This window comes from Camelina sativa, chromosome 20 (assembly GCF_000633955.1).
Source record: "Camelina sativa cultivar DH55 chromosome 20, Cs, whole genome shotgun sequence".
Classification (NCBI taxonomy): Eukaryota; Viridiplantae; Streptophyta; class Magnoliopsida; order Brassicales; family Brassicaceae; genus Camelina; species Camelina sativa.
In genome coordinates, this window is record NC_025704.1 from 7,162,650 (window position 1) to 7,189,168 (window position 26,519).

The 26,519-nt window shown below is 34.1% G+C and overlaps 6 protein-coding genes across 9 annotated transcripts; 4 read left to right on the forward strand and 2 right to left on the reverse strand.

Moving 5' to 3' along the window:
• LOC104769815 (F-box/kelch-repeat protein At5g15710-like) lies at positions 99-2,646 on the forward strand. Of its 3 annotated transcripts, none has more exons than XM_019242553.1 (2): positions 99-1,444; positions 1,958-2,646. In XM_019242553.1, the coding sequence occupies exons 1-2, from the start codon at positions 494-496 to the stop codon at positions 2,348-2,350; spliced, it is 1,344 nt and encodes a 447-aa protein (XP_019098098.1). In that variant the 5' UTR covers positions 99-493; the 3' UTR covers positions 2,351-2,646. The 3 variants fall into 3 exon arrangements, with proteins under 3 accessions (XP_019098098.1, XP_019098099.1, XP_010492415.1); XM_019242554.1 differs by having other exon boundaries at positions 99-1,412; positions 1,926-2,646; XM_010494113.2 differs by having other exon boundaries at positions 99-1,088; positions 1,602-2,646.
• On the reverse strand, positions 2,754-4,523 carry LOC104769814 (GDSL esterase/lipase 7-like). The gene is made up of 5 exons (XM_010494112.2): positions 4,154-4,523; positions 3,932-4,059; positions 3,599-3,847; positions 3,214-3,472; positions 2,754-3,126 (listed from the first exon to the last, which is right to left on the reverse strand). Exons 1-5 carry the CDS (start codon positions 4,392-4,394, stop codon positions 2,906-2,908), a joined length of 1,098 nt encoding a protein of 365 aa, XP_010492414.1. The 5' UTR covers positions 4,395-4,523; the 3' UTR covers positions 2,754-2,905.
• On the forward strand, positions 6,086-8,008 carry LOC104769816. Its single transcript, XM_010494114.2, has 3 exons — positions 6,086-6,331; positions 6,694-6,731; positions 7,701-8,008. The coding sequence occupies exons 1-3, from the start codon at positions 6,247-6,249 to the stop codon at positions 7,872-7,874; spliced, it is 297 nt and encodes a 98-aa protein (XP_010492416.1). The 5' UTR covers positions 6,086-6,246; the 3' UTR covers positions 7,875-8,008.
• On the forward strand, positions 9,377-12,246 carry LOC104769817 (calcium/calmodulin-regulated receptor-like kinase 2). The gene is made up of 7 exons (XM_010494115.1): positions 9,377-9,565; positions 10,247-10,639; positions 10,720-10,873; positions 10,955-11,084; positions 11,183-11,340; positions 11,418-11,621; positions 11,703-12,246. Exons 2-7 carry the CDS (start codon positions 10,320-10,322, stop codon positions 12,048-12,050), a joined length of 1,314 nt encoding a protein of 437 aa, XP_010492417.1. The 5' UTR covers positions 9,377-9,565; positions 10,247-10,319; the 3' UTR covers positions 12,051-12,246.
• On the reverse strand, positions 13,491-18,079 carry LOC104769818 (uncharacterized protein At1g04910). 2 transcript variants are annotated; one of them, XM_010494118.2, is made up of 9 exons: positions 17,887-18,079; positions 15,673-15,953; positions 15,507-15,574; positions 15,309-15,397; positions 15,053-15,218; positions 14,655-14,944; positions 14,364-14,568; positions 14,129-14,286; positions 13,491-14,052 (listed from the first exon to the last, which is right to left on the reverse strand). In XM_010494118.2, the coding sequence occupies exons 1-9, from the start codon at positions 17,949-17,951 to the stop codon at positions 13,806-13,808; spliced, it is 1,569 nt and encodes a 522-aa protein (XP_010492420.1). In that variant the 5' UTR covers positions 17,952-18,079; the 3' UTR covers positions 13,491-13,805. The 2 variants fall into 2 exon arrangements, with proteins under 2 accessions (XP_010492420.1, XP_010492421.1); XM_010494119.2 differs by lacking the exon at positions 17,887-18,079 and having other exon boundaries at positions 15,673-16,719.
• Positions 22,052-23,845, forward strand: LOC104769819 (U3 small nucleolar ribonucleoprotein protein IMP3). Its single transcript, XM_010494120.2, has 5 exons — positions 22,052-22,195; positions 22,340-22,484; positions 22,612-22,719; positions 23,246-23,320; positions 23,425-23,845. Exons 2-5 carry the CDS (start codon positions 22,351-22,353, stop codon positions 23,654-23,656), a joined length of 549 nt encoding a protein of 182 aa, XP_010492422.1. The 5' UTR covers positions 22,052-22,195; positions 22,340-22,350; the 3' UTR covers positions 23,657-23,845.

A 26,519-nucleotide genomic window follows, 5' to 3' on the forward strand; every position in this document is an offset into this window, starting at 1 on the left:
CTGATTACTATCTCTCCGAATTTGATATTCTCCACCTCTATAGTTTTAATATTTACAAATCAACCCCTTAACTTTAGTTTGAGAAGTGACAAGCCCGATTTGTTTCCTTCCTCGGAACTGAAGAGCTACAGAGAAAAATGTTGTATTAGGTCTCTCTCTCTCTCTCTCCGCGTTGCTCTCGAGACAAAACCCAGCTGTCAAATTTACATATTTATGTCATCGGATTCCCAAAAGGACGAAGCTTGTTGCATAATAGTATGGTTTTGAGGTAAATTACTTAATTACTGATTTCAAAGTTAGAATCTTTGCTCCAACTCCAGGCTAGCTGATTGCGTAGCTTCCGATCGATTTCTCCCTCAGTCTTTGAGTTCCTTTGTGGGCACTTCTCTGTTCTTCTCCTCGAGGATCTGATGATGCAGAGATGATCAAGTGATCTTTTTTTTTTGGGAATCTGATTCATCTTGTATAGCTAATGGTTTGGATTTGAGTTTGAATGGAGCGTTTAGGATTTTGGGGATTGTTGATGGGTAGTGTAGAGAAGTCATCAGATTCTGTAAAGTCTCTGGCTTTATCTGCGTCTACGAAGAATGGTGATGAAGAGAGTACTTCATCGAAGCAAGCATCACCATTGAGGAGTTCTGGATCAAGAAACACTAGCCCTTTAGGTAGAGTTGGGTCGAGAAACACGAGTCCTTCTAGGCAGAAAGTGGTGAAGACGAAACCTCGTGGTTTTGAGGAAGAGACAGTGGCTTCATTTGGTAAACAAGTTGTTGCTGATGTGCAGATGGAGGATGGTATATGGGCAATGCTTCCAGAGGATTTGCTCAACGAGATTTTAGCTAGGCTTCCACCGTTTATGATATTTCGGATCAGGTCCGTTTGTAAGAAATGGAACTCGATTCTTCAGGATAATAGTTTTCTCAAGTTTCACTCAAATGTGTCATCTCATGGGCCTTGTCTTCTCACTTTTTGGAAGAACTCTCCGCAGATTCCACAATGTTCGGTTTTTAGCTTGCCGTTGAAGACTTGGTACAAAGTTCCGTTCACGTTTTTGCCTCCATGGGCTTTTTGGTTGGTTGGTTCTTCAGGTGGTCTCGTCTGCTTTTCTGGTCTTGATGGTCTAACTTTCAGAACTTTAGTATGCAATCCTCTGATGCAGACTTGGAGGACTCTACCGAGTATGCACTATAACCAACAAAGGCAATTGGTTATGGTCGTAGATCGGTCAGACAAATCATTCAAAGTTATAGCCACAAATGATATTTACGGTGATAAGTCACTTCCTACCGAAGTTTATGATTCCAAAACTGACAAATGGTCCTTACATCAAATAATGCCTGCAGTGAACTTATGCTCTTCCAAAATGGCTTACTGTGATTCCCGATTATATCTAGAAACTCTTTCGCCTCTTGGTTTGATGATGTATCGGCTTGATACAGGGCAGNCAAATGTGTCATCTCATGGGCCTTGTCTTCTCACTTTTTGGAAGAACTCTCCGCAGATTCCACAATGTTCGGTTTTTAGCTTGCCGTTGAAGACTTGGTACAAAGTTCCGTTCACGTTTTTGCCTCCATGGGCTTTTTGGTTGGTTGGTTCTTCAGGTGGTCTCGTCTGCTTTTCTGGTCTTGATGGTCTAACTTTCAGAACTTTAGTATGCAATCCTCTGATGCAGACTTGGAGGACTCTACCGAGTATGCACTATAACCAACAAAGGCAATTGGTTATGGTCGTAGATCGGTCAGACAAATCATTCAAAGTTATAGCCACAAATGATATTTACGGTGATAAGTCACTTCCTACCGAAGTTTATGATTCCAAAACTGACAAATGGTCCTTACATCAAATAATGCCTGCAGTGAACTTATGCTCTTCAAAAATGGCTTACTGTGATTCCCGATTATATCTAGAAACTCTTTCGCCTCTTGGTTTAATGATGTATCGGCTTGATACAGGGCAATGGGAACACATTCCAGCAAAATTCCCAAGATCTTTATTGGATGGTTACTTAGTTGCTGGAACTCAGAAGAGATTGTTTCTCGTAGGAAGGATTGGCCTCTACAGTACCCTCCAAAGCATGAGGATATGGGAGCTTGATCACACAAAGGTTTCTTGGGTAGAGATAAGTAGAATGCCACCAAAATACTTCCGAGCGCTTCTGAGACTTTCGGCTGAGAGGTTTGAGTGTTTTGGTCAAGATAATTTGATCTGCTTTACGTCCTGGAATCAAGGAAAAGGTCTTCTATACAATGTGGATAAGAAGATTTGGTCTTGGATTTCCGGTTGTGCTCTTCAGTCATGCAACAGCCAAGTGTGCTTTTATGAGCCAAGATTTGATGCATCTGTCCACTGAACCATAAAGTAATCGTCTGTCTCACATCATTCTTGAAAATTTACAATTTGGCTGCATAGCAAAACATGTCAGAGATATGAAATCGAAGAGCGTTTTGTGCGTCAGTGTTGATGAAGACCTCGTCAGCAATGATATGCTTCACGCCTTCACCAATGATTAACAATGTCGGGGAGAAATACTGTAAGATAAACTTGTTTCTAGCTTTCTGTAAATTAGCATTCACTGGATATGAAAACTTTATCTATATCCCTGTCTCGTCCGCGTGAAATATATATATGCTTTATTTTAGTTTTCTATGCTGAATGAATTTTCCTTTTTCTACACCGTAAATTTAAGCTTTCCTTTACAAATGATGACTGCTAGTTCAAGAATGTCGTGTTGGCTAACACTCGAGTAAGAGAAAGGTTTAACTTATAAAATCGAAATATAGATATGATCTTAAAGATTTGGGAAATTGTTACATACAAATCCCATACTTAATGTCTTCTAACTAGAAACTAGAGAACCGAGGAAATCTTGAAATGAGGAGGTAATCTAGCATTGAGACACATTTCTCTACAGTTTAGCCAATTCATAGACACTGATAGGGTAGGAGTAGTTTGCAGACTTGCTAAAGGTATTGTGAGCTATGATTTTGTTGGCAGTTTCTGTTGGATGAAATGCATCCCAAAAGACATATTGATGCCTATCCAAGCATGGTTGCTGCAACGGAAGGCATGTTAAGGCTCCTCCATATCTCCCGTTACCGCAGCACGCTTCGTTTGATACTACAAGACCTGCAGAAAGGAGAACTAAAACTCAGTACCGATATATAGAATTAGAGTAAAGCCCCTATGAAATAAGTAGAGATTGAGGTCATTTACCATATCTAGAGGGGTTCCCAACCATATCATGAAACAGATCATAGACGTTTTGATAGACAAAGAAAGATCCTGGAAGAGTTGTGTTGAGAGTATTTGCTAGATCTTTCAGACGGATGTTGAACATGGAAACCATATCGTTGATCTTTGTCACACACCCGCTGTTTTTGTTGCCACTTACCATAGATAGCTGACTTGGTATGCAACCTAATGGTCCTGACCCAGCTAACACCATTTTTCTTGCACCTAAGTTGTATAGTCTCTGCCAAAATGTTTGTAAAAGATCACAGTTAACACTTTCTGAGTATGAGATGAAAATCTGGATCACTACTGTGGATAATGTATTATGAGATGTTGGGAGAGTTATAAAAAAAGATCATTGATTAACTGATATTTGAGCTGACAGAGTCTTGATCAGGAGATCTGCATAGTCTTCTCCACTGTAGGTTTGGCTGGTGGAGTATCTCTCAGGCATAAGGTAGTTGTTGATATAATCATTGCTTCCTATATTGATCCCAATTATCGATTTCGCAAGATACTTTCTCAGATCTGCAGGGTTTTGAAAGAAACGCTGGAGATGTAACTCTATTGTAGCCTCAAACTGCGATATCTGTCCATTAAATGTAGTTCTTGCTCCCTGAAAAAACATAGGTAAGTCAGAAAAAAAGAGAAAAATTTAAGTTCTTTTATGTTATAAGAGTTTTAGTTTCTTGATCCTCACATAATGTTGTCCGGTTTCATCTAAAATCCCAGCTGCAGCAGATGCATAGTTAACTCCTCTTAAGGAATTTTGCCCAATGGATAACGGAGATAAGTATGGTGGCACCAATGGCAAGCCGAGGTATGTTGCTACTTTACAAGAAAAAATGTGAGAAATGAGTTAGAAAATGTGAAACCAATTTCATCGAAAGATCTTTTAGTCAGTCTTTAACAACTACTGTACCTCCATAATCAACAACTGTACGGCCATTGCAGAAACGGCCAGTGGGGAAGCCAAAATCAATTCCATAAGGGAAATAATTAGCTCGTGCGAGAGTTGGAATGTAATTGTTGTTTCCACTGTCAACTAAGGAATCTCCAAAGACAAAGAAAGCTGGAGCAAGAGGATGATGATCACCTCCAGATTGGCCATGGCCAAACCAGACAAGCTTTAACAACACAACACAAATCAACAAACTCTTCATGCTTGGTTACTATCTTTCTCTTACTCTCTCTCCCTTTCTCTTTCTCTTTGTCTTTAGGCTCTTAAGATAAGCTTGTCAAGAAAACAATTCTACGTGTATATAAAGTCAAGAGGTGTCCACTCTGGTTTTAACCGATTTTGAAAACCAAACCAAAGAGTTACCCGAACAGATAGTGATCAAAACCGAACCGAAAAAGTGAAGGGAGAGAGTAAGAGAAAGATAGTAACCGTTTACAAACTTTCTAAACCGAATGAAAAGTGTATCAAAACCGGGTTATATATATACATACAGGTAAAGATCATAGAGAGAGAAAGAGAGACATGATTTAGGTGACATATGAGACCGTGTATGGGTTCAGAGGAGGAACTGGTCGTGGTAAATGATCTCATGGAGTGTAGTGGTTAACTGTTACTGCTCCAAAAAAAGATTTGTTCTTTTTTCATTTACTGCTTCTTTTAATTTCCTACTATTTTCTTCTTCTTTTCTATGGAGACAGCTTTTTGGAGGAGCTTACCCCTAAACCTCCCTTTTTGTATATCTGTATTCTAGTCATTGATGGTCTGCTCATAGCTTCTGGCTTCTGCATTCTGATAGAAAAATACAATTGACAACGGTTCTGTCACGTATGTAATGATGGTTACGTATGTAATGATGGTTACGTATGTAATGATGGTTTTCACATCATTTGTATTTGTATCATTGTATGTGTCAAAACTCAAAACCGTTTCATAGTTTATGGATCTAATTGGTATAATGGGGCTGTTATGGGGCCTGAGTCATTGGGTTTAGTGAAATTTCCATGATCCATTTATGTTTCATTAGAAGTTGATATCATTTGGGATTATTATTAGTTTTTCAAATACAGATAATTAATACTCCCTCTGTCTCACAAAGATTGATGTTTTGGGATATATTTTTGTCCCACAAAGATTGATGTTTTGTAAACTTCAAGAACTAATTTAAAATATTTAAATTTTTGAATTGTTATTGGTTTATATTTTCTCTATCTACCAAAAAAAGTAATTATAACTTAATTTACAAAAAAAAACTAAAAATTTTCTTAATATGTGTGAAAGTCTCCAAACATCAATCTTCCTGAGACAGAGGGAGTAGTAGAGTATTATTTGAAAACACATGGTGTTAATTAAAATACAAATTGTTGAATTTGTGAAGGTTTTCAAGGAGGACCAGAATCGGAGAACTCGTCCTCGTGTCTCAAAAAGAATATATCAACTTCGATGTTAAGTATAGGAATAATTTATAATACATTTGATTATAAAATGGACCACCAAGGCATATCATTTAGCAAATCGATGATTGAAACTTGAAAGGGATCTTTTGGGGGTTTGAAAAAGAAAAAGACTTGTTCAGAAACCGTAATCAACCAATTTTATTAGTTTTCAGTCGATCAAATAATTATGCTTTCTATTTTCCATTTTAAAGATTGAGATTATCTTCGAAACTTATGAATATATATTAACCCTACTGATTAACATTTCAAATATACCGACTACAAGCATAATCATCGCCAATGAAACAAGACTCGTTTCAGTTTTTCCAAAACAATTATCTGAAATCTGAATGACGTTAATTAATTTGTAGTAGTATTTTCGTTTTTAGTTTCTCAATAAATACTTCTTTAATTAATTAACCTCCTTTGCAATTACCAAGGAGAAGTATCTTTTCTTTTTGTCGGAAAACCCTAGCTAGCCTCTTGTTTTAACACAACCAGAACATCACAAAGCCCTTATCTTTGTATAACATCAATCCTTAACGCCAAACGTTGAATAACTGATACATACTTTACAAAAGAAACGAATACAAACGATCGACCATCGACCAACGATATAATATGAAGCAAACAAGTCTGAAGTTAACGACCATCGTTTTAGGGGTTTTCTTCATCATTCTTCTTCTTCTTCTTCAAAGGCCTCGAGGTTTGAATCTACATCTACTCATTATATTTTGACGGCCATATGATGTTGATGATGATGATCATACATATACTAATATACATATTTACTTGCATGATTCTAATTCTAATATTCTAGCTTGACAATATAAAATTCTATAGCATACATATGCTCTTCTCTTCGTACTTGCATATATGTAATGTGCACAAGAGACACATATATTTATTTACAGCGACTAAACGACTTTTCTAGGTATGTAAATGTTGTATTCGCATAAGATCCATCATCCTATAAAACTATAATTTTAGGATAAAAGTTTAAAATATATATGTAAATGAGTTACGATTTTTATTTTAAGACAAATATAATTATATATTCATATGTAGGTGGATCGAGTAATGGAGATCTCTCGATGGGACGGAAGGTAATCGAAAGCTTGAACTAAATTAACATTTGGTTTTATGTTTGAACAAAAATTATTTAGTTAACATTTTTCTTTTTTACATCAGTTATTCTCTTTTCTTGTTGTTTGAATTGGGTTGATTCAGCTTATCCGGATTGGGATACTTTTAAAAATGAATCATCATTAGTATTGGGCAGTGTTCAAGAAAGCGCTAGGCGGTATCTGGGCGGTGACCCAACGCCTAGCGCCTAAAACGTCTAATCGGGGCCTAGACGGTTTTTAGGCGGTTTAGGCGTTTACAACATAAAACATTATATATATAAAATTATGTACAAATATATGTTAGAAAAATAAAAAAAATTATAAATTATAAACAAAATTAACAAAAATACATTTATTTAAGTTATATTAACAACATATAAACATTTATAATTACGTATACAAATATAAAACTTAATAATTTAAATCTATATAGTTAAAAATCAAAAATAAATATTAAAATTAAATTAATGTAATTTTAAGCGGTTTAGGCGGTCATCTAGGCGTCTACTGANTAGCGCCTAGCGCCTAGAACGCCTAATCGGGGCCTAGACGGTTTTTAGGCGGTTTAGGCGTTTACAACATAAAACATTATATATATAAAATTATGTACAAATATATGTTAGAAAAATAAAAAAAATTATAAATTATAAACAAAATTAACAAAAATACATTTATTTAAGTTATATTAACAACATATAAACATTTATAATTACGTATACAAATATAAAACTTAATAATTTAAATCTATATAGTTAAAAATCAAAAATAAATATTAAAATTAAATTAATGTAATTTTAAGCGGTTTAGGCGGTCATCTAGGCGTCTACTGAGCGCCTAGCGCCTAGACGGCGCCTAGACGGCCGCCTAAACCGCTTTCTTGAACACTAGTATTGGGGTATTAGCCAATATAATCTTCTTACTTTGGTCTATATATTTTTTTTTTGGCAGTTAACAGCTCTGGAACCGATTGAAACCAAAAATGTAGCAAGATCGTTGGAAGATTCAATATGGAGAGATCATTTAGAGAGAGAGGTCGATCATCTGATGAAGCACGAATATCCTTCACCGGTGAAGCCAAGGAAAAGAACTCCGGTTCACAATGGCTTGCCTAATGGTCATTAATTGACCCTTGTTTGTTACCTATTATGTTCCTTCAGTTCTGTTTAATATAAGTTTGTTAAAATCATAAAATGGACGTATCATGTAATGCTGAATATTTACTTATATACATAAACTAAAAGAGTGCTTGTATTGTCTTTTAATTTTTGAAAAGTTTTCTCATTTTTGAGAGATATATATATTTAAAAATTTCGAATTTCGCATATTCGACTTAGTAATTCTATATGAATAGAATGGAAGATAAAGTATATATATGGTTGTTAATATTTCATGGAAGTAGCCCTTACTTCGAATTACATTCCCCATGAGTATATTTGTTATGAAAAAAAAAAATGTATATATGACATAACTCTCTAACTGTTTTGGAAATATTTGAAGGGAGAAGATTAAACCAAACCAAGCTCAAGCTGGATGGATTTGGTCAAGTCATCAATTGTGAACTAATACTATTAAATAAGAAAACTCAATTATTCTATATCATTTTGCGCACACCAACTTGATGTCCAACTTTTATTTTTATTGTGTATCTTTGGGCCATGCTTCAAAAGTTCAAATCATTCACCTAAACCCAAAAAAAAAGTATATTATATATAATGTAGAGACTATAATTTATGATTAACTATTGTCTGCTTAAAGGGTAAAATGTGAATGTAAGATAATTAGTACACCATTTCACAAAACTAGTAAGATTTTTATTGTTCTTGAATTATGGTTGATTTTGGGGTGAATTAGCTGAGTAGCCAAAAAAAAAAAACTATAGAATAATATAACCATCTATTCAAAAAAATTAGAAAAGTATGATCAAGGGTAGGGTAAATTACTATTTTGGGTTTTTTGGTTTAAGGGTAAGGGTGAAGGTGATGGCCGGCGGTGGTGGTTGACGGTGGTCCGGTAGCGGTCCGGCGGTGGCCCGGCGGTTTTCCGGCGGTGGTCCGGTGGTTTTTCGGTGGTTTTCCGGCGTTTCTCCGGCGGTTCTCCAGCGGTCTCCGGCAGTCTCCGGCGGTGGTCCGACGATAGTGGTTGGAAGAAATCTAAACCCTAAGGGATAGTACATTGAGAACCCTAGTGATGATAATGGTAAAGAGGTGGTGGCCGCCGAAGAACTGTCGGAGGTGGTGGCCGATGGTGGTGACGCCGGAGGTGGTGGCGATGGCCAGTGGTCAGAAGATGGTGGTGGTGATGAAAGATAGTGAAGGGGTAAAAATTGGTATTATACATATAATATAGAGTATATAATCAATACATAGTTAGTATAGTTAGTTATTAAATTATAGAATTTTTTTTGGTCATACAACCCAATTCCCCTTGATTTTGTTGTTGTACAATTGATTAGGGACTTAATTTTTGTAATGCTATAAAAGCACCCATTCATTAAGCCTACTAGAAGAAACTAATAATTATATAAAATTTCATTTTCAGAATAAAATGATTTAACTAAACGCGTTTTCTTATTCTTTTAGCTTTGCCAACATATATTCTTTGTGAATAAATAGGATTAATAAAAAAAAAAAAAAAAAAAAAAAAGTTAAAGTGCTGCACTTTGCTCTGTTCTCTTGTTCATCAGTTTTACTTTTATGGACGAGGTCTCCGCATGTAGATTGACTTTGTTTCTTAGCGGAAGAAGACAACACTAAATGTTGCACAGATCAAAACCCTAGATCTTCTTTGCTCTTTCGCTTTCTTTTGGCTCTTAGGTAAGTGTTAAAAATGTTCAATGATGGCTTTTTGCTGCTCTTATGATTTTGATTTTCCAATGTTTTGGTAGGTAAAAAGGCTTTTTTCACGATTTTGATCGAACCCAGTAGATTTTGACCTATGCAGTTGACAGGAAATATTGAAAGTTCTTGAATTTTCTCTGAGTACAGTAATTTTAGAGAAACAATTTGTATTTTTTGGGGGGCTTTGAATCTGTGAGAATCAAACAAGTTCTGATTTTTATTGGGTGTTAACTCTAGAAAAGGAAAAAAAGTGGGATCTTTTTCATTTAGCATGGATCTCGATCTAGTTTACAGAGAAGATGATCACTTAGAATTTGAAGGAAAGAAAAATTGAATTTTTATATGCTCATTGTCACTTTTGGAAGTAGTAAACATTTGATTTATGAGAAGCTTCTGTTATTGAGTTAATTCAGTTATGATTGTGAGTTTAGTATATGTCATGTTTTAAAAAGTTCTTGTTGCTTGTTCTCGTCTGTTGTATAAGCTTCAGTTAGCGTTTACCTATTTTGGCTATGTTTGTAACTTTGGTTAGCTAGTTTAGAGTTTATATACAATGTCTACATGATGATCATCTTAAATGAGTTTTAATTATATGTCTAGTAATAAAGTGTATACTGCTTCATGATGCAAAACCTTAACTGGAAAATTTTTTTGCAGGAAAGTTTTGTCAGAAACAGAAGAAAACATCTTTCAGTTCAATTTTCCTTATGGTTTGTGAAATGATATCAAAATGGTGAATAGAAGTGATTTAGTAGTGATTGGCATTTCGGTTGGTCTTGCACTTGGTCTCCTGCTCGCTCTGATCTTGTTCTTTGCCATAAAATGGTATAAGCACCACTCTCACCTTAGGCGATGCGCTAATGAACAGAAGACCCCGACTCTACCTGTTCACACTGCTAAAAGAGGCGTAGTAATCTCTGATGATAGCTCAAATACAGCATCAGTACAGCTTCCTGAGAACGCAGCACCCACTCAACATCAGCCATGGTGGAACAACCATAACAAAGATCTCACTGTATCTGCATCCGGCATACCTAGATATCACTACAAGTGAGTGTTCTGTCCAATGCTTGAGTTTGCATGAAATTTGATATTCGGTTGTAGTAGCTTATGGTCTGAAAGTTCTTTAGGGATATTCAGAAAGCAACACAAAATTTCACAACCGTTCTAGGACAAGGATCTTTTGGTCCTGTGTACAAAGCGGTTATGCCTAATGGAGGATTAGCTGCAGCGAAAGTTCATGCCTCTAACTCAAGTCAAGGAGATAAAGAGTTTCAAACCGAGGTAAGTGTACCGATCCTGTTCATTTCCATGGTCCATTTATATTGGAGATAACAGAGCAGTGTTTGGGGTTCTTGTTTCCAGGTATCTTTACTTGGGAGGCTGCATCACCGGAATCTTGTGAACTTGATAGGATACTGTGTCGATAAAAATCACCGGATGTTGATCTATGAGTTCATGAGTAATGGAAGTTTGGAGAATCTTTTGTATGGTGGTGAGTTGTCTTTTGATTTCTTCTACCGGTATAAGTCGCAGCAAGAAATTTATCACTCTAGTGTTTGTTTCATAAGATCTTTCTACTTTGCTTTTCAGGTGAAGAGATGCAAGTCTTGAATTGGGAAGAGCGGCTTCAAATCGCTCTTGACATCTCCCACGGAATTGAATACCTTCACGAAGGGGCAGTGCCGCCAGTTATTCACCGTGATCTTAAGTCAGCAAACATATTGTTAGATCACTCCATGAGAGCTAAGGTGAGAGAGCAAAAATATCTGATACGCTTACTCAAAACTGTTTGGTTAAATCTTTAAAAATTTGGTTGTTGGTATAGGTTGCGGATTTCGGATTGTCCAAAGAGATGGTTTTGGATAGAATGACTTCTGGATTGAAGGGTACTCACGGATACATGGATCCAACGTACATTTCAACTAATAAATACACGATGAAGAGCGACATATACAGTTTTGGTGTCATCATTCTTGAGCTCATTACTGCAATCCATCCCCAACAGAATCTGATGGAATACATCAACCTGGTAAGTTAAAAAGTAAACCGAATCAAACCAAAACTCAGTGAGCGACTCTGTGATCATTGATTATGTTTTCTTGATGAGCAGGCTTCAATGAGTCCAGATGGTATCGACGAGATACTGGATCAGAAACTAGCGGGCAATGCAAGCATTGAAGAAGTGAGGTTACTGGCGAAGATTGCAAACAGGTGTGTGCATAAGACACCTAGAAAAAGACCATCTATTGGAGAAGTGACACAGTTCATACTAAAGATCAAACAAAGTCGGTCTAGAGGAAGAAGACAGGACACAATGTCTTCATCGTTTGGTGTTGGTTATGAGGAAGATCTGTCAAGAGTTATGAGCAGGATTAAGGATCAGCATGTTGAGTTAGGGTTATTGGCTGGTGTTAAAGAAGAGGATCATCAAGATAGGAACCATACAATAACAATTTAACTCTTTAGTGAGGAATTTTTTTTGTACATATTACCACCACATGAGTCTCAAAAATAGAGATTTCCTCTTCTGCAAAAAAAAAAGAAAAGAAAAAAAGAGAAGAGTTTTTGAGAATTGAGGTTGTGTTTTTTCAAAAACTCTTTTAACTAAATATATGTATTGTTCTTCATTTCTGAGTACTAGGTTACTTTTTATATTGTGTACATTTCAATCCGAAAAATCATTACCAAAGATCTAAAAGGGAATTCAGAAATCCAAAACCGGAATTACAGAAAACTTAACCTTGTAAAAACAAATGATCAAGTTCACAAAAACTTGAGAAAAAAAAAAAGTCACCTATTTTTTAAACCCATTAATTAAGAAGTATATCTTCATCCACTTTATGTGTACTTGTTGTGCTGCGAAAGCAATGTGTCTCGGTGGATCCAACAATATTAATTCTAATCAATATGCAATTAAAAGGAGTTGTTGACAAAAAAACAAAAACTATAGCTATGGAGACACATATCGAAACGGCTATAACATCATGTCACATAACTTCTAATAATGATGTAATTTCATTTAGTACAAACGATATACTCATATACTGAAATATATATACAGATGAGAGAAAGTAAAAGTATCTTGTAAATAATTCTAATGAGTTTGGTTACTTTGGTATCGATAAGATCAAGAACCTCTACGAACTTTGATTAGTGAAATGGAATTTCTTGGATCACCCGTTGATAAATTCAAAAGCTTGAATATTTCTTGGATCACTTGTATAATTATGACTAGAATAGTTATTTTTCTCTCTTGGATCACTCGAATACACTTGAAAGAAACTAGTAAATATATTCAGCTCTTAAAAATAATGGGTATTTTCTCGAGATGTATAATATGGTTTGATTTCCTTAAAGTAAGACATAATGGGATAGTGAGTCAGGGCCATTTTCCATTTGTTATCAGTTATTACTTCTTAAAATGATTGCAAAAATTGAAGTGTTTTGGTTGGCTTTGAACTTTTGAACCCAAAGTAGTTTTCAGCACATAAAAATAGGTGATAAATTTAGTGATCTTGTACTAGTAACCAATATAATAGGGGCGGGTTCCACTCCTAAGTGTTTAGGTAGTGGAGCATACTGAATAAGTAGGTGAACAATTAGTGATCTTATTTATACTAACCAGTGTATATAGTAGTCACAATTTTATAATTTAAAGTTGACAAAAAGAAACATGAACTGTATTTTCAGTAGCTGAATACCAAAAAAAAACATCTTAAAAATTTAATTGATCATCCAAACTCAAGAAGTGGAGTAATGTATCTTCTTTGTTTGTTATTGGTTATTTGATTTATCTGAATTTTTCCTTCATTAGAATATGTTTTTCATTGTATAGTAAACACTTGCTAGTTGCTAGATATTGAAAAAAATTCATGTAAAACATATTTGGATCAAAAGAGAGTATAAAATAACCTGATATATATATATATATATATATCTTTAATTGTAACCAAGGTTTAATTACACAAAATGGCACTTTTTATTTAGCTAACAAAACTGGCAAGGCCATGGATGCCAAACTTTACAATGTAAGCTTCAATAATCATTTCTTCTGGTTCATCCATGGGAGCTCTTTCAGAAATCTCTGCAGCAAGAACCCTAAATAACTTAAATCTGTAAAACTCACTGTAAATTCATCTTTCAGACTGTAGTAAATTAGAGCTTTTGACCCGATATTTCAGCTGTTCTCTCCCCAGTGGTGAAGTCACATCCCTCAAATGACTCTCAATGGTTCATCTAACAGCTGCAAACATTCATGCGGGTTGGCATAGAAGTAGTCTTCTTCCTTTGGTCTATTGGGAATCACTAATCGTCTCTTTGGGCTTCCCATTCGAGAAGAGTGAAACGCCTTCACCGAGGATGAAAATACATCCCAACTCAACAATCCTTCAGTATACTCATCTATCAGCTTAACTAGGAACTTCCTATTCAGCTGAATTGTTTTCTTGAACCCCAAGAATCTGAAAAAGTTGGTGTTAGCCTCGGGATGATAAATATGGGAAGAAAGAAGAAGAAGATAGATCAACGATTGTTCACCTGCGATGACCTTCAACGACTCTTGCCATGTTGCCATCGTTAGTTGGAACAAATATATCACTCTCAAGAGCCACTAAGTAATCAAGTGCCGCCATTTGAGATGAATGGTTCCGGCAAAAATCCAGATCAGAGGGTTCGAGTAGGGTTTCTTTCCGGACCTGAGTTAAGAATGATAATGGAGTCAATGGAAAATATAAGTTTGGAAAAAGTTCAAAAAAATGAAATGACTACTTACCACATTTGGAAAAGCATCTGTTAAAGCCTTCATCCGCCTTTGACCACCATAGATTTCTCCAGCAGCTATGTAAATTTGAACATTTCGGTCAATACCCAACGCGGTCAACGTGAGAGCAGTTTCCTCAGGAGTTAAAGGGCAAAGGCCATCTTTTCTCTTTAGCTCAGAGTTGATAACTTTCTCTTTCCACCATGGATAAGCATATCTGCCAGACGAAGATAATTCAGATCAATATATCCATCAAAAGTCAGAACAAAAAAGCAAGAAGATTTTTCGGGGTTTTTTATGTACCTCATTCTTGTTAGTTCTTCTTCTTCCTCAGGGTTGCAACCATGTGAGCAACCGGAAAAAGCTAACATGTCCATTTCATATCTGAGATGCAGGACGAGAAAGGGACCTTTCTCTCTCAGAATCTTGACTACTCGTCTACCCAATTCCTCAATCTGAGGAGTAAACTTAAGCCCGTTGAAATTTACTCGGCACCTCAGCTTCTGAACCTCCACAGGCAGTTCATTATTAGCAAGTCGAGTATCCGTTCTGTTCAGATGTAAGACCTTATGTTTCTTCACCAGTGGAAGAATCTGTTTCCAAATATATGTTTAAGTTTGAAAAATTAGTAAAATGGTTTGGGTATATAAAGAAAAGTGAGGACTAACGTCTAACCAAAAGAACAGACTTAGAAAACTAACCTGATTTTGGTAGTAAGACATGTTTGACCAACTAATAGGAGGCATTTCGTGGTACACTCCAAGCTCAACCCTTTTCTTAAGCCTTGGAGGCAACTCTTTGAGTATCCGAACTTCATCTCTTAACGAACTTATGAAGTGATCCAAATCGAATATATCTTTAAACTCACTGCCCCGAGGAAGAAAACATAATAAGAAAAATAGAGTTCACAAAGAAGCTTCAAAGTGAGAGTGATGAAGAGACATATATATCACCTACCTTGGATCGTTCCAGAAGGAGGTCTTGTCAAGCTCCGGCACAATCAGTGTGACATTCATGTATCTTGCAACAGTTACCATATCACATATCTGTAAAAAGCAGACCAAAAACAAAGTTAACTAAATCATATTTACTAAAAGATGAATCTTTTTTTGCAAAAGAGAAGCAAAATTCCAATGGTTTTGGTTCTCATCTTACCGCTGCTCGCATTTGATTGAGTCCTCCATTGCAGGAAACCATAAGATAACCATTGTTCACATATACCCCTAAGAAGGAAGAAAACAAAAAGATCAGTTTCCATTATTCAATTCAACCACAAAAATTTCACCAATAATCACACAAATCTTGGCTTAAAGAAACTTACTTTTAGGAGGAAGGGCAATTTTAGTGGGGAGAGACGTCATATCCACGGGAGGAGAAGACAAAGGCAAAGCATTGTGATTGAAACAAGAAGGCCAACCTTTAAACAATCTAGGTCCCCACATCTCACCCAAAGCCATCAAATGAACGAAACAGCTCCAAAGCAACAAGACAGTAACAGCACGAATCATCCATAAGCTCATACGAGGCCTCGAAACAAAAGAGTTCTTGAGTTTCTCAACTTTGCTCTCACCTAAAAGCTTAACATTCATCTCCCAAAGTTTCCTGTGGTAAAGAAACTTCTCCATTTTACACATTTTTTTTTTTTAATTCTCTAAATCACCGCTCCACCAACCCCAAACTCTCACAGTTCCCAAAAAAACTCTCAGAGGAATTTCATCGAACACTTAAAAGCAGGGTCGTTAAAACTAAACCACAGCTTCTTCTTCAACTTAAAGGAAAATTAAAAGCAATAAACAAATGCTTAAGTTTTTTTTAATAATGACTGCTAATAACACTCAGAGAAAATGTAATCTCCACACAAACACAGTGTGTATTAATAATCACACCTCGAGAAACCCAGATTTTTTTTTTTTTTTTAAAGTAAAGCCACGATCTTCAACCTGACTAAACCCCAGATCTTGCTTCAATTAAAAAAATAAGAGAAGAAGGAATCTCAAGTTATTTTTTAATTAAAGGACAACTCTTTAAAGCTCTCTCAGCAACGACCCAGAAGAAGATCTCAATTGAACGAAGCTCACACTTCTTCAAGTTAAAGGAATAAATGAAAGAGAGGGTAGGAAGGTTTTGAAAAATCAGCAATGGCGATCGAATCCTTTAATACACCACTCTCTCGAAATTGCAGGATGAAAATAAAATACTCGTGGTGAATGTTTTTTGTTTTTTTTTTTTGGCGTGAGACTCTCAGTCAAAAACGTGGTCGGGGTGTTGACCGGAGAATGAAGATGAAGGACGTCGGAGATATAGGGGAGAGATGATGATCGGTGTTGGGGAAAAATAAAATAAAATTAAAAAGGGCAGTCTCTTTAGGTTTTCTCTTTTTTGTCGGCAAAAAACTTTCATTTATATAGATTTTTTTTTTTAATACGTACTAGTATTGTAAATTTATAATATTATTAATTTTTTTTAATAAATCTAATACATAGCCAAAGTAGACCTTTATTAAAAAAAATAAACTAAGAAAATGTTATATATACGGACTATGTATGTATTTTGGATTTAGATTTTAATGGAACGAAATTTGGTTGACCAAATACATTAAACCTATTTAATAAGTTTTATTTTCACAGTGGGATAAACTAAAATATTTGGAAGTTAAATTAACAAAGTTTCTGTTATATCTAAACCACATTGGCAAGACCTTTGCCTCAAAACTAATTATGTCATTAAGCAAAAACTAATCCACAAGTTAACTGCCCAATTTTATCGAACAAATTAAAAAAATATGTGTAAAACAGACCATTGTATGTTCTGATCGGAATTAACCCAATCATTTTAAAAAGTTAATGATCAGAGAAAACAAAACAAAATTTAACTGACAATTTTTTTATTTTTTTTTAGGTGCAAATTGACAAAATGAATTCAAGCCATTAAAAATTGTAGTTAACCAACTCATGCAGTTTTTGGTTTCATGTTGATTACTGTTACTTTTTTAACTTAAAAGTTTCATAAAAGAAATTGATGATAATATTTATTTATTCTCTTCCTGAAAGAGAACTCGGAAACAATATTTTTTACTGGAATTTATCATCACGGCTTCTCTATTTGCCTTTATATTTTCTTGTTGAAAAATAAATCAAATTAATTCTCTAACAGAGAGTAAATAGGGCAAAATTGATATTGTGTCGGTTATATGATAAAAATAAAATTAGAATTGTTCAAAAAGAGCATATACTAGACTTGTGGATCTCTCGTTTTGTGACAGCAATGTCAAAGAGAAATCCAAATTAAAAAATGAATATTCGGCAAAATAAATTTAAAAATAGGCCTACAGTATGTCTAATAAATTAACTATATAAATAGATGGACCAACTATATTCATTCAGTGCTCACAGTTGTCATTTTGTCAATCCCATATATAATACTAGTATATATTAAAAATAAAAGTTTGTGGAAGTGTAATATGTTTATTGTTTAAACGTTAAAAAGGTCCAGAACAAAATATTAGATGAAAATATACTTAAGCTAGCCTTGTTACCTTGATTTGGATTGAAGTATGGTATAAACCTGGTCCAGAGCCGAATGAATTATCATCTTCAGCATTATGATATTCGAAACTTCGAAAACATGTGTATATTTATAAGAAACATAATGTATGATTTTGAGAGAATAAAAGGTTGATGAGTATTATTTTTATTTTTTTGTATTTTGTTTTGGGGTGAAAAACGGATTTAGGGTATTTATAGGAAACAAATGGATGTATGCATAAGAAGAAATTAATATGTTTCGTCATGAACCAAGTAACAAACATAAATAGATACATTTTCAACTTTTTCTAAAAAGCAACCATTAGTAGAATATGGTCTGAAAATTGGATTTTCCTTTTTAAAAAACACATTTTCTTTAATTAAGAGTTTTAAAATAAAAATTCAATTTTGTGTTATTCGGTTTATGAGATTTGAAATAAGCTAGATATTTTAATAAATTTTCAAGAGTCTCTCTAATAAAAATACAAAACAAACAAACCAACAAAAATCCTTAACGTATCTCCATATTTAAAATCAATATAAATATGCTTTTAAAAAAGAAAAAGAAAAAAACATTAACAACACCAACGAATAGTCGTAAATGGTTTTATCCAAAAAACAAAACAAAAAATGAAAATTTGAAATGGTTTTATCCAACTTATAATTTATTTGCAACCTATCAACAATTTTTTTTTCATGTTTGTTTTTGACGAGTTTTAAAACTTTATTTGGTTGTAAAAGTTTAATTCATTAAACATGTGAAAGTGACTAACCATAGATGTCTAGTAGCACCGGCAGTTTAATAAAGCTTTAAGCAATGATCTCGCCGCCTAGTTTTAGAAAACAATGTATTCTTTTTTCATTTTGTTATAAATCTAAAACTCGTACACGTGTAGAAGTGAAGTTAAGTACAGGTTGTTTATTTTTTTTTTAAATAACAAAAATTAAACACACAGCATTATATTTATATCATATCAGCGAAGCGAATATATATAATACATTAATATAAAGATGATGATGTTCGGTCACAAAATCTAGATCAATCTCATTCATGTTTGCTATTCGAAAACGATTGCTATTTATATCAAATCGTGTAACATCGATTGATATAATTATATTGGAAATTAAGTAAACGCCAATTGTCACGATATGACTTGACAGCATCTTTAATATATACGCTTAAACAATATTTTCTCCGTTTTAAAATATAAGATGTTTTAGAAAAATTTGTTGTTTCATAATATAGAATGTTTTTAAGTTTTTATGCAACTTTTGGATTAATTTAATATTTTATATTATGCAATATTGTTTCTGATTGGTTGAACTTGTTAAAAGTAAAAATTTTTTAATATATGTGCTTTAGTTAAAACATCCTATATTTTGAAATCCTATATTTTGAAAGAGAGGGAGTACTATTTATTTTTTTTCATTTGGTGATGGTAGAACTCGATTAGAAATGAGTTGCTTAAGCAAAATTAATGTACGTTATTTTCTATGACCATATACATACCACCGACATCGGACTTTACATTGCTGTCGGACTTAATTATTTATTTCATTTTCTAATACTAAAAGAATACATATTTTCCAATGGGAAATCTAAAACTTTTAAGATTTTTCTATAACTAATACTATGTTGTAATTGTCGTTTCATAAAAGAGTTTAAGAAGATCAAAGAGAGAAAAGCGTGTAAATATCCACCAGGTTTAATTTAAATTCGTCATTTCTATATCAGTATATACATTTAATAGGATTTGTCTTTCACAAGTTTTGATGTCTAAGTGTTTTAAGTAACATTTATAATGAAAATCTGTCCTCACAAATGCACGATAAAAAGAAGACAAGAACTAGAAAGGTAAGTTACATAACCAAAGGCACTAACGATATCTTAACGATAATAAAAAACTAACAGAAGTATATTCAAAATCAAGAAACGAACAAAAACACAACAAAAAAGAGAGACGTTTCTTTAGTTACGTTTATGCTTGAAATAGAACCAACACGTCTTGTAAAGGAACCAATTATCTTCGAAGAGATATCTTAAACGCATCATGTTTAGTACTGTAAGATAAAAAAAATGGGAATCAACAAGTAGCATGTATGTTTAACTTAACATACCTATTGTTATTACTTATTAGTAATGTATGCCCACGAAATCGGTGTCGGTGGCTCAATAAGTCTTAATAGTCACAACTTTCAAACCCATGCGTGCGTGTGCCTTGTGTATACGTGTGCATTGGATTTGAACCTTTTTGGTTGTTATCGAGAGAGTTCTAGGAAACTATATATTTTGTGAAGACAAATAAAATGTATTATTAATTTGGGACCCCTGTTTCAATACTATGCACTGTTGTAATAATAAAGCATGGAACCCGGGGCCCTGATATATCTATCTAGAACAAAAAAATAGAGAGGTGAGCGCGTGAGTTCTACTCGCAGCTCTCTCCTCTCTCCTCCTTTCTTTTCTTCTGATCACGATTCCGTGCACCGAGTGAAGGGTTCCTCCGGCGATTCCGGCGTTGAAGAGGAACCACTGGTCCATGGCGCTTTATCCGTAGTCAATTGCATCTACCGGCAGCGTGGCTATGCGGTTAGAAGAAGGTAGTTCTCAGCAAGGTATGAGAAAGATACGGCGGTTAGATCTGAACGGCTGGAGACGCAGGAGGTTTTGTCACGGCCGGTGGTTTGACGGGGGAGGTCTACCGCCAGAAAGGCAAGGCTAAGCCACCGTCGATGGCTGTTTAGATCTACTTCCTACTGCTCTATCTCTATCAGACTGAACTATGGCTTCCGGATTACTAGATTGGTTTCTTCTTCCTTCTCTTCACAACTCTACGGTGGCGGGATGGTGATGGTCCTGTGTCACTTTCTCCGTTTGACTCCCGTTTTCCGGGCTCGCCGGTGGTCCTAGGCCGACGAGTATCCGCAACTTCGTGGGAGGGCGGCTGCAATAGGGTTCTCCATTGCAGATTAGGGTTTCTGGCTCATACCGGTTAGCTACCGGTTTAGTTTGGTATATCCGGGTCAATTTTGGTCTTTGTTATCTGGTTTGGTTTGATGTAATTGGACTGGGCCCTAAGGGGATAATTGTATGGGTCTATTCCGAAAATAGCTCTTTGGGCATATATGTTTATAAATTGAAAGCCTTTTAACAAAAAAAAAAAGATATATCTATCTATCGACGATATTAACACAAACTACTAGGGTTGAATAGTTGTATAGTCTGCTCCGGACCGGACTAAAATTGGACTAGTCCACACTTAGGCTTTGAATGGTTGTACAGTATGCTCCAGAGCAGACTAAAATTGGACTAGTCTGCACTTAATTTACCATTCACCATTGTATACTAGTATGCATTGTTGCATACTAAAATTCTCCATACTAGTATGCATTTAAGCGTACAACTTCATACAATTGTAAATTCACTATTGGTCTGCATTTTTCATTCTGCTCCTTAAAAGCTTCATACTAATATAAACTTCATACTAATCTGCTCCATACCACAGTCCAATGTTTTGCATACCAAAATATTGGTATGCATTGTCCGGTTTACACCATACCGTACAACCATTCAAAGCTTTAATTTACCATTCACCATTGCGTATCAGTATGCATTATTGCATACTAAAAATCTTCATACTAGTATGCATCTAAACATACAACTCCATACCAATGTAAATTTACTGATAGTCTGCATTTTTCATTCTACTCCTCAAAAGCTTCATACCGTTATAAACTCCATACTACAATCCAATGTTTTGCATACCACCATTATAAACTCCATACTAGTCTTCTCCATACTACAATCCAATGCTTTGCATACCAAAATAGTGGTATACATTATCCGGTCTATACCGTACTGTACAACCATTCAAAACCTAGATGTCTTTCTAAAACATTTTACGGTGGAGAAATAATTGGATTGTTTCTTTTACGATGCCAAGTGGTAGAAATAGCTGTTTTTCTCTCTCTCTCTTTCTAACAAGAGCTATTGAATAGTTTTCCCTACTAGTGGAGTATTCATCCCACAAAAATTAAGATAAAATTTTATATGGGCTTTGAAGGCCCAATATATGAATAAAAGGCTCAACTTAATTAGTTTTACTTAAAGGCCTTACAACCCAAAACGATGGATGAGGACCGTCGGATTTGATCTTGCACCCCTTCTTCTCCTTGGATCAGAGGGTTTTACTTTTGTGTATTGGTCCTCTCCTAATTTAGGGTTTTAGCAATCTTCATCTTCTTGCTCATCCCCAAAAGACCTCACCGCCGTTTGTTTAGTCACCCTTCCTCTGAGCCTCGCCGATTAATCTCTCCCAGGTAAACTACTTGGATTATACTCGTCGAACAATTGTTCCTTTTAGTATTGTAACAAAGTTTTAATTTTGTTATTCAAATTTTGATCTGAGTTAGTGGAAGAAATAAAAACCCTAATTTGGCTATAATTTGCATATATATCCACAGAACCGTTCCAGATGAGGAAGCTCAAGCGCCACGAGAAGGTGCTTCTGAAGAAAACTAATTTCTTAGAATGGAAAAGAGAGGATGGGCAACGGGAAAACGAGATTACGTATCGATACCATATGGGCTCTCGTGACGATTACAAAAAGTTCGTTCCTTTTTTAACACTCTTTAATGCTCTGTTCTGCTTATTCTTCTTTTTTGGTTTCGGTGTTTTGTGATTGGAACAATGGTTTTTTTTTCTTTCTCTGACCATTGAGACTGGTTTCTGGCAGATATTCAGGACTGTGTAGGATGGTGCAGAAACTGACGAATATAATGAAACAACTGGATGCAGCTGATCCTTTTCGGATTCAGATGACTGATATGCTGTTGGAGAAGCTGTGAGTTTTTTTTTTTATTTACTCGTGTGTACACTTTATCCAGCTTATTACAAGCTATGGCTCTTTGTTGTCTCTAGCGTTTAGGTCTTCGAACATTAGAGTTATACCATTTTCTGCAGCTTTTACTTAGACCTTCCCAATTGTTTTATCATAATATTAGCTCCGATAGCCAGAGGTCTTCTTAGAGTTAGAGACCACTTGTTGTTTTTCTGGTTAACTACCTTAGAGACAGATAAATTTGGGGTTCTTTTACTCTTTACTTCATAAGCTAGTTGAATGTCATCCTGGTTAAGTGTGTGATCAATGATTTTCTGATGGTTTACAATCTTTCGGAAACGATTGAGTCAGGGTTCTTACAAAATGTACTCACTGTAGATCTTCAGAACTACATATTTGAATTTGTCTAAGTATAGGAAAAAAAGTAGCAATTTTAATGAATCTTGTGGTTCCATTCTGCAATGAGAAAACTTGTATTCTTAATGGCTGAATGGCTTGTCTTTTTTTTACATGTGTGTTGAAATGGCAGATATAACATGGGTGTTATACCAACTAGGAAGAGCTTGGCTTTAACTGATCGGTTATCAGTTTCATCCTTCTGTCGGTAAGAGTTTGTGCAAGCTCTTTTATATAGGCAGTAACTTTAGCCAATCACATCTCATTTTCGTTGGCCTCATGTAAGGTTTTCTTGAAAATGTATATTTGCAGGCGTAGGCTATCGACCGTGCTGGTTCACCTGAAGTTTGCAGAGCACAACAAAGAAGCGGTGACATACATAGAGCAAGGACACATTCGTGTAGGTCCAGATACAATTACGGATCCAGCTTTCTTAGTAACTAGGAACATGGAAGATTTCATCACCTGGGTTGATTCATCCAAGATTAAACGAAAGGTGCTTCAGTACAATGACAAATTGGATGATTATGACATGATTGCTTAACTTTGAGGAAGTGAAAACCAAAGCAAGACTCCAATGTTTTGTAAAAGCCAAGTAAGGTTGAGTGCTACTATTCCAGGGTTTGGATTTTTGGTTTATGTATGTGGTGCTGCTACTATGCCCTTGTTCTTTTTTAATTTTGAACTATTGTTTACTTTTAAAAAGGTATAAGAAAAATTCCATTATATATTATATAATATTTTCTCACATTTCCATATATTAGCATGGGTTAAACTTCAATATAATATCATAAACATATCAAATCTAACTGTAAAAACAAAGTGTTGTGTTTCCAATGGTTTCCTTCATTTTCTACTTTAAAAAGAATATTCTAAGCATATTCTATCTCTATTTTATTAATTATTAACAATACCCTTAACTTCCTAAATTTATCAGTTTGATCCATTAATTTTATATTAAGAACTAATTCAACAAATTTACATAAAGTAAACATTATTATAAGTAAAATTGCGTAACATCAATACAAAAAGTTAATGCATTTCCAAGTTATAAATGAGTTTTTCATCTTTTATCAACATCCGGAGGTGAAACTTTTGTACCAACTTCAATTGGCGCATCAAGATCACTTTCATCTTCAATCATCATATTATGTAAAATTATTCATGTAGCCCGTATATCATGTATCACATTTTTCTTCCAAATATAAGCTGATCTTTCCACAATTGTGAAATGAAATTGGAGAACATATTTTCTACACATTTTTTTTGTTGCATAACAAAAATCTTTTTTTTAGAACCTATAGGTACGTAAATAGTTTACACTACGATAATTATATATTTACGGTAATGTCGTTTTTAGCACTAATGAGTACACACGTCTTTTAAACACAACTGATTTTTATATTTTTTAATTGAGTATCTGAAATAATATTTTTAGAAAATACTCTATTTTATTATATAAGATGTATAAACAACATGCCCAATCCACATCTATGAATTAATATTTATCATAGATAAATAGTTCATAATGAAATATGTGCGTGTAAAACCCAAGTGTTTGTGAATTAGGGTTTACCACAAACTATCAATAGTTTGAATAATAAAAAGAGTAATATATCAAATAAGAGTAATAAATCTACCAAATTGTTGTAAAAACAAAAAGACTATTAGATCTACCAAAGGTAGTAAATAATATATAAAATAAATGTTCTGAGTTTTCCAAAATTTGTGTTTAGCTTTGTGAATGAACGGTAAGACTTGTTAATGAAATTCATCTCCCAGACATATCTTTTTCATCTCGCAAGTATCTCCTCCATAATCACCGAAAACAACATGTTTTGCGTATCCACCAGCTTCCGACATAATGCAAACACTACAAGAAAAATGGTTTGTTACATCATTTAACCATGATACATAAAAGAAATGATGTAAAAATAATTAAAATCACTTTAATAATTGATTTACATTTTGTTGAGACAAATAATCTGTATCGATTGAAATAAATATTTGTTTCAATTAGTTGAACTGATGTTCATTTACCATATTTGCAAAAAGTGTAGTAAGTCTTACATCATTTTTTACTAAATTGATATAAAATATTTGAATCATTTATCAAAACTAATGTAAAATACTTGTATCATTTTAGAAAAACTAATGTAAAAATCATTTTCTAAGTGATGTTAATGATGTAAAATTTGTATAATTTTCCAAGTGATGTTTATATAAATTAATAAATATATCAATTATTAAGTGAAGTAAATTTATATATTTGTATCAATATTTTGAAAGTGATGTAAATGATTTAAATTTGTATCAGTTATAATGAAATAATGTCATACCAATCAATAACAGTATCGATTATTGTAACTGATGTTAATATATAATTTTGTATCAGTTATTAAGAAATAATTTAAATTAATATCATTTTTGTTTATGATACAAATTAATTGATGTAACACACTCTTTTATTTTTTTTTTGTAGTGAAAGAGTTGCTTAATGAACACATGCCGGCTAACTGCTTTCCTAAGACCTGTTTCTCACACATTCCTCCACCACTCTTCTCTAGCCAGCGCTTTTTATCTATACTAGATACGGACCCGCACATACGTGCGGGGATACTTTCATAAGTTTTTTTTTTATTTCTAAAAGAATTTGTTATGTTGTTGTTAATTACAAATTTGTTTTGTGGTTTTGTTGAGAGTTTTTTTGTAAAAATGTTGTATTACAAATATTATGCATAGTTGTAAAATAAAAAAAATAGTATGCATAGTTGTAAAATAGCTTCCGGGGATAAATTTTCGGATCAATTTTAACATAAAGTTTTTCTTAGTCCTTCATACATATTACAATTACGTTTGGCAAAGCTAATGGTTGTTGTAAGTCTTCTAGATTTGGACCTGCACGTACATGCGGAATTGATTTCAAAAACTAAGTTTACTATCCTGTATGCATTATATTATATACATGTGAGGTAATACTTGTAAACATATTTTCTAGGAATCAACATTCATAATCCAAACTTGTACCTGTTTAGTAATAGATTTGTTTTTAGTTCAGTTTATACAAACAGAATAATTAAATTCGTTTTTGTTATAAGTAAAGACAAAAAAAAAAAAGAAAGGTGGTATGTCTATTTCGAGATCTCAGATTCGTCTCATCCCATATATATCATGTTTTCTCATTCATAACTATAGTTTAAATAATAATTTACTGATTTAAAATATTATATTTTATTCCAACAGATTAAAAAATAACTAAAAGATTTGGTATAACATTTATAACCCGAACGTATATCAGTTGGGCATTTGGTACAAATTATTTCATATCTATTACAAATTATTATAAGATTTTAATACTATAGATTAGATAATATATACCTGAAAATTTATAGATTATATTTACTTAT

Coding starts and splice junctions, on each gene's coding strand:
- LOC104769815 (XM_019242553.1), top strand. CDS start 494: ATGGAGCGTTTAGGATTTTGGGGATTGTTGATGGGTAGTGTAGAGAAG.
- LOC104769816 (XM_010494114.2), top strand. CDS start 6,247: ATGAAGCAAACAAGTCTGAAGTTAACGACCATCGTTTTAGGGGTTTTC. Junction 6,332..6,693: donor TCTTCTTCAAAGGCCTCGAG/GTTTGAATCTAC, acceptor ATTCATATGTAG/GTGGATCGAGTAATGGAGAT. Junction 6,732..7,700: donor ATCTCTCGATGGGACGGAAG/GTAATCGAAAGC, acceptor TTTTTTTGGCAG/TTAACAGCTCTGGAACCGAT.
- LOC104769817 (XM_010494115.1), top strand. CDS start 10,320: ATGGTGAATAGAAGTGATTTAGTAGTGATTGGCATTTCGGTTGGTCTT. Junction 10,640..10,719: donor ATACCTAGATATCACTACAA/GTGAGTGTTCTG, acceptor AAAGTTCTTTAG/GGATATTCAGAAAGCAACAC. Junction 10,874..10,954: donor ATAAAGAGTTTCAAACCGAG/GTAAGTGTACCG, acceptor TCTTGTTTCCAG/GTATCTTTACTTGGGAGGCT.
- LOC104769814 (XM_010494112.2), bottom strand. CDS start 4,394: ATGAAGAGTTTGTTGATTTGTGTTGTGTTGTTAAAGCTTGTCTGGTTT. Junction 3,848..3,931: donor ATGAAACCGGACAACATTAT/GTGAGGATCAAG, acceptor ATGTTTTTTCAG/GGAGCAAGAACTACATTTAA. Junction 3,473..3,598: donor CTCTGTCAGCTCAAATATCA/GTTAATCAATGA, acceptor ACATTTTGGCAG/AGACTATACAACTTAGGTGC.
- LOC104769818 (XM_010494118.2), bottom strand. CDS start 17,951: ATGCTGAAGATGATAATTCATTCGGCTCTGGACCAGGTTTATACCATA. Junction 14,945..15,052: donor TGTCTTACTACCAAAATCAG/GTTAGTTTTCTA, acceptor ATTTGGAAACAG/ATTCTTCCACTGGTGAAGAA. Junction 14,287..14,363: donor CAGATGCTTTTCCAAATGTG/GTAAGTAGTCAT, acceptor TTCTTAACTCAG/GTCCGGAAAGAAACCCTACT.
- LOC104769819 (XM_010494120.2), top strand. CDS start 22,351: ATGAGGAAGCTCAAGCGCCACGAGAAGGTGCTTCTGAAGAAAACTAAT. Junction 22,485..22,611: donor TCTCGTGACGATTACAAAAA/GTTCGTTCCTTT, acceptor GGTTTCTGGCAG/ATATTCAGGACTGTGTAGGA. Junction 23,321..23,424: donor TCAGTTTCATCCTTCTGTCG/GTAAGAGTTTGT, acceptor GTATATTTGCAG/GCGTAGGCTATCGACCGTGC.